Source organism: Corvus brachyrhynchos, unplaced genomic scaffold (assembly GCF_000691975.1).
Source record: "Corvus brachyrhynchos isolate BGI_N302 unplaced genomic scaffold, ASM69197v1 scaffold115, whole genome shotgun sequence".
NCBI lineage: Eukaryota > Metazoa > Chordata > Aves > Passeriformes > Corvidae > Corvus > Corvus brachyrhynchos.
Window position 1 is genome coordinate 730150 of NW_008239553.1, and position 8573 is coordinate 738722.

General features: G+C 50.1%; 2 protein-coding genes across 5 annotated transcripts in view; both read left to right on the plus strand.

Moving 5' to 3' along the window:
* Positions 1 to 4759, plus strand: part of SLC25A22 (solute carrier family 25 member 22) — a 41367-nt gene extending 36608 nt beyond the window's left edge. For all 4 annotated transcript variants that reach the window (XM_017741688.1, XM_008639360.2, XM_017741689.1 and 1 more), the window contains exons 7-10: positions 727 to 898; positions 1695 to 1849; positions 2986 to 3061; positions 3936 to 4759. In XM_017741688.1, the coding sequence (XP_017597177.1) occupies positions 727 to 898; positions 1695 to 1849; positions 2986 to 3061; positions 3936 to 4089 (557 nt within the window). In that variant the 3' untranslated portion in view covers positions 4090 to 4759. The remainder of the gene's footprint in view (positions 1 to 726; positions 899 to 1694; positions 1850 to 2985; positions 3062 to 3935) is intronic.
* Positions 4760 to 7135: 2376 nt separating this feature from the next.
* IRF7 (interferon regulatory factor 7) overlaps positions 7136 to 8573 on the plus strand; it is an 8201-nt gene continuing 6763 nt past the window's right edge. The window contains exon 1 of the mRNA XM_017741601.1: positions 7136 to 7145. Coding sequence (XP_017597090.1) covers positions 7136 to 7145 — 10 coding nt within the window. The remainder of the gene's footprint in view (positions 7146 to 8573) is intronic.

The following is an 8573-nucleotide window of genomic DNA, read 5'->3' on the forward strand; positions in this document are numbered from 1 at the left end:
ATCACAGATTTACTTTTTCTTTTCTCTCTTCACTGGTTTTACTGCAGACCTTATCCTCTTTGTGCGTATTATTTTAAAATGTTGGAAGGATTTAAGCCATGGTTTGAGGGTTCAGGAGAGGTTTTTGATGCTGTGAACAGCCTGTTCTCTGTGTGGCAGGAGAGCTGTGGTGTGCTGGGGATTACCTACAGATCGAAGTGTTCTCCATCTTCTGGCCAAAGGGCCGAAGTGCATCAGTTGGAAAAGTGGGAGAAACCAGGATGTGTTCATAAATGTGGCTGAGAAACTCCCCAGGTTAATGATTGCTTTCAGGGGAGAGAGGCAAAGAACAGAACTTTGGAAGCTGTCTCGTTTATGCACATCTTTAGTTTGTTGTACTGGCAGCTCAGGGACACACAGGGAGGCAGGGACTGTCCCCTGCCTGCTCACAGCAGCTCCTGTTCTCTGCACTGCAGAGATGGTGCATGACAGGATGCTCCTGCTTGGGCAAACCAGCTGGTGGGAGAGCGCAGCCGACAGCATTGTGGTGTGGCAGCACTGTCCAAGACCGGGACAGGCTGAGGGAGATGGGCAGAGTGGGGGAAGAGCTTGCAGGGCACCTGCCTGGCCTTTGTCTGCATGTTGTGTTGCCCCTGGAGATCTGCCTGTCCCTTGTCCCGCGGCACCGGGCAGCAGGAGGCTGCTGCTGGGCACCCTGCAGACCGGTGCTGGCGCTCTGCTCCCCAGCGGCACAGAAGAAGCTGATGGCGGCGCAGGCCCAGCTCTCCTCCTCCCCCGCGGCGGCGGCGGCCGAGCCGGCGGTGGAAACGCGCACCACAGCCACCCAGATAACCAGGGAGCTGCTGCGGAGCAAAGGCATCGCCGGACTCTACAAGGGCCTGGGAGCCACGCTGCTAAGGTACGATGGTGTGGGCTTGGTGTTTCCAGTCTTGGACCTAAGGCACCACCCATCCCAGCGATGAGCCTGCAAAGGAGGTGTTGGCTTCAGTGGGTGTGGGGTTGGTTTAGTTCAGTTTCCATGCACAGCTTTTGTACATTAAAGAAGGAAAGGTCAGAGAAGTGAGGGAGCCTGCCTTTTTGTTCCTGGAAGATTTAGTTCTGCTGCTTTCTGTGGAATGTTTTTGTCTGCCCCATGGTCTATATTTTCACACTGTGCAGAAGTCCTTGAGAGCTAGCAAAGTGAAACTGTCAGCCTGAGGCCCCAGAGTGTGCAATGGGATCTGGCCCACAGAGCATGTTGGATGCAAGGACTGTTGCCTGCTCTGACACTCTTTGTCTGGGCTTTCACAGAGTGACTTTCCTCTAGCTTTAAGAAAGGTAGAGTTAAAGCAGTGCCCCATGGGATGGCGGGCAGGACGGAATATCTCGTAATTAACAAGAGTGGTCAAAACAATTGACCTCTGAATGTGCTGATGTCTGTGGTTTGAGTGTTGAAAAAAAGGGGAGCCCATTGATCCTGCAGGGCTGCATGCCTCCCATGGACCTGTTGTCCTTTGTGCAGTCACTTTTGCCCTGCTGAGTTTCAGCTCCTGTCTGAATTGCAATCACAGAGCCAGGATATCTGCATTGCACTCATGGCTGTGCTGCCAATTTGTGATGCTTGCAGCCCTTCCTTTGCTCAGTTTGTTGGTGTCCCACACTGACTTTGCTCATCCTTGTTCTTCTTTTTTCTCTTTCCTCCTGCCCCACTGCAGGGATGTCCCATTCTCCATTGTTTACTTCCCACTGTTTGCAAACCTGAACAAGCTGGGACAGAAAGACCCCAATGTCAAGGCTCCGTTCTACGTGTCCTTCCTCTCTGGATGTGTGGCTGGTAGTACGGCTGCAGTGGCTGTCAATCCTTGTGATGGTGAGTCCTAAGGAGCCTCTGGTGGTGGCCTGCTGCCAAGGGACAGGAGTCAGAGGCCCAGGCTGGGCCAGGTGAGGAGGAGGGTGACTGTGCCAGCCTTTTTCAGCATGAGCACAAGGGAGGTGCAGGAGGGGACAGCTCTGCTGCCTCCAGCTCAGTTCAGCTGAGCTACTACGGCTTTGGCCACAGCTTACACAAAGGTTTGCAGTACTCGCTTGGCACATTGGGAAGAGAGTGTCATTCATTTCAGTCATTCTTGGCAGGAATGGCTGCAGACACACCCTGGAAAGGTGCATTTCCATGTGGAGTGATAATATGCAGACCACTTACAAGCATATGGTCAGGGACCAACAGGGGAAGCCTCAGATTTGTGGCCTTTTCTCCTGCTCCACAGCATCTGCCTTAAATACCACCTCGGGTTTCTCTCCTGTGAAAAACACCAGAAAGTAACTGCTCTCTCCCCAACACTGCACATGCTCCAAGGTGTGAAGAAACATAGGAGCAGAATTGTGTATTTTAGATACCTCTTCCAGAAGGAGGTGAGCATATGAAAATCAATTCCCACTTTGCAGAGAGATACCTGAATTTGGAAGGTTTAAAGTTTAAGTCAGCTTTTGAAACCTTGATCACAGTGAGGGAGGGGAGTGTCGGGGTCCCTCCCCCCCACCATGTAGCCCTGGGAGAGGCGCCCTGGGGGGAGACACGGGGTTTCCCTGCCCCTGGTCAGCCTTGTTCCCCATTTGTTGTTTTGTGTTCCCCTGCGCGGGCAAGGACCCTCAGCCGGACTGTGAGGGTTCCTCGGCAGAGCCCCGGCCATGCGGCTGGAGAAATAAACATCTCTGAAACATCTATCAAGAATTGGTCCATATATATTTCTTTTCCACAGGACTCCTTGTTTGATACATCGTGTTACAGAATCCCCACTGTAACAGGGGAGGGGTTGGATTTTGGGTGGCTTTGTGTTTCTTTTATCCATTTATAAAGGAATGGGTTCATTTTTCCCTGGTAAATGTATGAAAATGGTCTGTATTCTTGGTAATCTCATTCTGACTGTTTCAAAGCCATTGCTCTCAGGGTGGCTCTTGCCTGCTACGCTCCCAGTGCTCACCAGTGTCTCCCCTCTCTTTCCTCCCCAGTGATCAAAACGCGGCTGCAGTCCTTGCAGAGAGGAGTGAATGAGGACACCTACTCGGGGATCCTGGACTGCACCAAGTAAGACTCCTCATGACAGAGGCACCACATCAGGTGTTTGGCATCTGCTGCTGCCTGCTGCCAAGCAGGAAGTGCAGCTTCTAGACCCAACCAGCAGCTTTGCTTCGTGTTCCCTCTGAACCTGTGCTTTTATCAGTCTATCTGTCTATCTGGAGATAGATACAGATATATGAGCAGATGTATATATATATATATAGTTTTGTAAAAGAGAACTTCTTCCTATACTGAGCAAGAAAAACATACCATTTATATTTAAATACTTCTGTCCAAACCCCAGTAGTCATAACACTGAGATTTCATTTCTGCAAAGGGAGGCAATGCTGTGGTAGTCTCTCCCAAGGCCCTACTGTTGGGAAATCCTACAGTATTGAGTCTCATATCCCTCCTGGGACTGCTCTGCACAGTGTCTGCAGGAGTGCTGCCAGAGTGAGCTGTCTCCAGCTGCATTATCTTCTCTCTGATCCTTTACTGAACTATGGTCTGGTTGCTTCCAAACATAAAGGGACTTTTTCTGCTTTTGTATTTCTGTGGTATCCAGAATCTGTTGCCATCTGGCTCTGTCCCATGCTGAGGGGGGAGATTTGAGCAGGGTGACCTCTCAATGCAAGCATGGGGTTGTCTTAGCTGTGCTTCCAGACATAGGCAGACACTCCTGTATGTAGCCAGATGTAGGGATGGGGCAATTTTCTGCATGGCCATTTGCAGAGCACTTGGGCAGTGATGGATGATTTGCTGTGGAGGCTGTGCCAGGCAACAGCACTTGCCTGGGATTAGTCTCTGGAGGGAGGTAGAAAGCCAGGGCATGGCCAAAGGCTCTCCTGGCACGGTGGAGGGGCGGGATGGACAGTTACCTGTCTGTGTCATTTCTCCCCAGGAAGATCTGGCAGAGGGAAGGGCCCACGGCCTTCTTCAAAGGGGCCTACTGCCGAGCCCTGGTCATTGCTCCTCTCTTTGGCATTGCACAAGTTGTCTACTTCATCGGCATTGCGGATTTCCTGCTGGACATGCTCCCCAAGCACCGGGCCTAGCCCTGGAGTGGCTGCGTGTGCCCTCCCGCCCTCTGCAGCGCTGGATTCATCCCCGTGTTCACCATCCGTGTCGATCGATGTCAGAGCAACAGCACAAAGGGTTCGCGCAGGGATGCGAAGGGACCTGGTGTCCAGATGGGCAACATGGGGAGGGAGAGAGTCCCTTCTCTGCTCCCTCTGGAGCCTGCCCCCTCCCGCTCCTTCCACGGACAATACTTAATTATGCACCCCTCTCTCTCTCTCTCTCTCTCTCTCTCTCTCTCTCCTTAATTTCCAATTTTTTGGTTTTAAATATGCATTCTTAAGGACACTGGTGAGCACAGACTGGGTTTGCAGACGCAGAAGTCTCCTCTCAGTCTTGGGGAGAAGGAGAGATGGGAAAGAAATAGCTTCAACCCTCATCCACCTCAGTTTCCCTTTCTTCCTGAAGCTGCCAGCTGTCTGAGGAGGAGCTGGAGGGGCAGCTGTGTCCCCTCAGCACCTTCTTGGCTCTGCTGACCTCGGGTCAAGAGTGAATGCTGCACAAAGGGGTCTTATCTCATTGCTGCTGGAGGCAGGGGTGGGGGGGATGCTGGATCTGGCAAGTTCCTTGGCCTGAAAACCTTCAGTCCTCCCTTCTCCCTTTTTAAAAACGAGTTGGACTTAAATGAATTCTGATTGTTCCTATTGATTTTGTAATTATTTTTGTTTTAAAGCAAAGGGATGTCCCTCCTAACTAGGTGTCACAGGCACATCCGGGTGAGGTGCAGAAATAAGATGTCTGCTCTGTAGGGAACATGTCTGTGGGATCACATGAATGTCCAAAGGTGCTTCCCTGCTTGGCTACAGGCAGGGAAGGAAGAGGAACTTGGGATCAAGTTACTTTTGTTTTGGGGTGTTTTTTGGGGATTATTTTGTTGTTTTATTTGTTTGGGTTTTTTTGGGGGGTCTTTTTGGTTTTGCTTTTTGTTTTTGTTTTGTTTGTTTCGTTTTGTGGGGGTTTTATTTAGTTTTATTTTGGTTCTGGTTTTTGTTTGGGTTTTGTTTGTTTTTTTTTTTAATGCAGGGTTGTGGGGAGGGAAAACCAAACAACAAGAAACCACTTACATTCCTTCAACCTGCCTATCCCCAGTGTGATAAAGCTGTGGCTGCAGGTCTAGATCAGCTGATCAACCTTGGGGAGCCGTAGCAGAAATGCTGTGCCTGTGGGCTCACCCTGCCAGGTGAGAGCACAAGGTCTGGTTGTGTTCTGATGTTTGCCTTGGGTGTGACTGGAGCCAGCGGGTGTGGAAGAGGCAGAGGATTCCCATTCCCTGAGCAAGGAGCTGTTTGTGTGTCCATCACTTGTGGGGGCGAGTCCTCTGCATCACACCACCATCCTGTTTGCTCCTGGGGTGGGGATTGGTGGTGGGTGGCAGGGGGCAAATCCACACCTACAACCTGCTCTGTGAAAGGGACACTGCCCCAGCTAATATCCCTTGTCAGAGGAATTCCTCGTTCAGTACTCTCTTGGGCTGTGTAATTAATTCTAGTTTAAATGGTCTTAAGTGTGAGATCTACCAACCCAGTGTGATCTTCTCCGTTATTTATTCCATTTGGTGCGATCCACCCAACTTCGGTGTTGAAATTAAACTGGTTGAATTCACTTTTCATTCCTTTTTATTGCTTTGTTCTCCAGGCGCCTGCTTGGTGTTTGTGTTTTGAATGTGTATTTAAATTAATTTTTAAAAATCCTTGTTTTTAATGTTTAAAAGAAAACCACCTGTTTGACCATTCTTGGGGTTAGGTTTTCATGAAACCTGTATGTTGAGGGCCTTCTTCCTTGATGCATCCTTTTTCTCTTTGAAAAAGTTGTTCTGTGGCTGATTTGTTACTTGTCACTTTGCATATGTGAATAATTTTTTTTTCTTTTAATGACTTCTCCGTGTAACTGGGAAGGAATCTGTGCAAAGGCGATGATAGATGTCTGTGCTGTGTGTAGTGCTGTGATGCTGCTCTTGCTCTGGATTTCCCTTGGGTGGATTAAAAGAGAAAGATTTATTTTTTTTCCTTTAAGGTGCCCCATTCCTTGCTGCTTTTTGATTTACAGGGAGGGTCCCCAAAAGGGACACTGCTGATAAAAGTTGTGGGGTTTCAGCTTGCCCTTCTGCCTGCAAGGACTGTCCCCTGAACCTGGGTGACTTGTGGCTGCAGGGATGCGTGTGGAGTGCAGGTTTGTATGGTGGGGTTAAGTTTGAAGGAAAATTTTGTGCAGTGAATGTCTAAGGTTCAGGGAAAGCTCTCCTTGTCCTTTGGGATGCTTTTAAAAACTTCTTTGTAAAACTGACTCTTCCTCCTGAAATCTCTTCTTCCACCGTGCAGGAGCTGGTGACCTAAATTAGGCTGATTTTTAGCTTCCAGGACACGTCCCTGAGTCAGCAGGACCTGGGAAGGTGGCAGGGGATAGTGGCTGTGGCTGCGCAGGGTCCTGCTTGCAAAAAGAAAAAAAAAAAGTTTAAAATGGGAGCATTCCCATCAGATTAATTAATCACCTATTAACTGAAACCTCTCTGCATTGATTGCAGCATTGAGGAATGAAAGTAAATAAACACGCCTCTGCTCCCCTCCCCGAGGGTGCCGCTTGTCCCTGGGGCAGGAGCCATCAGCCAGCACCACTCCTTGTTCTTCCCACCTGTTCCTCTGGCAGAGGGTCCTCCACCCACCTTGGGCCCTTTCCAGTCGTACCTTCTCCATGTCAGCCTTGTCCCTTGCTCCCACCCTGACCCGGCTCTCCTGGCTCCTCTTTGGGTTTCACAGTGTTCACGGCCCTTAAATTCATTTTGCTGGATCTGCGGAATGCCCCTGTCCTGGGTTCAGGTGCTTGGGTCAGTTTTGGTTTGTGGAATTCCCTGGGACAGAAGGATGAAAGTTCCTAAAACCCTGGGGCGAAATTCCTGCAAAACAAAAGGAAAAATCCTGGCAACCAATAGGGGAATTCCTGGAACAAAGGGAAACCATCCTGGAAAGCTAAATATCCTGGATCACAAAGGGGAAATTTTCTGTAAGACAATGTAGGAATTTCCATGCGATGACTAGGGGTAAGTCCTTGAAAGCAAAGGGAGAAATATTCTGGGAATTTGTAGAAAGTAATTGGGAAATTTCATACAAGGCTATGGGGGGGGGGGAAGGGGGGTAGCCTAGAAATAAAAGGAGGGAAATTCCAAGAAAGCAAGGAGGAAATTTCCTCAAATACCTGGGAAATTCCTGAAAAGCAGAAGTGACATTTTTGAAGAAAGTAACAGTGATATTTCCTAGAGGGGAAATTTCCCAGAATGCAAAGGAGGAATTGGTGGATAGCAAAAGGGGAATTGCCTGGAGAGGATGAATGATACTTCTTGGGAAATAATGTCTTGCTTCCCAGTGTCAGGAAAATCCACAAATGCCAGAGGTTTGTGTCCAAAAAGGAGACAGAGGAGTCCTGCCACTTTATTCGAATAAAGGGAGAGAGTCCACCGGGGCACACGCCTGCGGGGTTTTCTCTCTTGGGCTGTCTGCTGTACCCCGAAGCTCCGAGGTTCAGGCTTGTGCAGACCCGTGTCTGTTTCAGGAGCCAAGCTGTGTGGGCTCTGCAACAAACCTGCGGCCCGGAGTTAGGAGAGACATGAGGACGCATTTCAAAGATGTGAACACCCACATCTTCACCCATCCAATTGTTTGTGAAGACGTGAGCTTTCCTCTCACCAGGGAGTAACAGTCATGGGGAAATTTCCTAGGAAAGCAATGGAGATCCTCTAAGCAGAGGTAAAAATCGTAGACAGGAATGGAGTACTCTAGAGAGCAACAAAGCCATTTCCCAGGAAACAAGGAGGACATAGCCTCAAAGTGATTGGGAAATTTTCTGGAAAGCAGCAGGGGATTTTTTAGGAAGTGGGAAACTTCCTGGTAAACAAAAGGCAGTGTTCTGAAAAACTCTCCATGTAAAGTGCCTAGTAGGCAGTAGGGACTTCCTGGAAAGAAGAAATTTCCTGAAAAACAAGCGGCACATTGGGGAAGAGCTGCAGTCCCGTGCCTCAGCCCCACTGACCCCTCCACCCCTTCCTGGTCCTTGGGTAAGGAACTCGAAAAACCTCTCAGGGTGTTTGGGTTGTTTTGACTGCCACCCGCAGAGCTCAGAGGGCTCAGGGAAGAGCCGGGCGGGCGCTGTTGCTGCCCGTGATCCTCCTCCTGTGGTGGGCATGGGCTGGTTCGCCTCTGCTTCGGTGCCGAGAGCTGCCCGCCGCACTTCGGCCTTTATTGGTTTGTAAATTTTGGCAGCACGGCCTTAGCGTGCAAGCCAAGGCAGCCGGGAGAAGAAGGATTGAAAGAAACATCTGCACGTGGCCCGGGGGTTTCCAGCCCCGGGAAGCCCCGGCGGGAGCGGGTGCGGCTGACCCCCTGCGCTCCGGGTGTCCCACGCTCAGCTTGAGGTCCGGTTTATTTAATTATTGCTAATATGGGGAGGGGCTTGCGCGGGGCTGCGCAGCGGC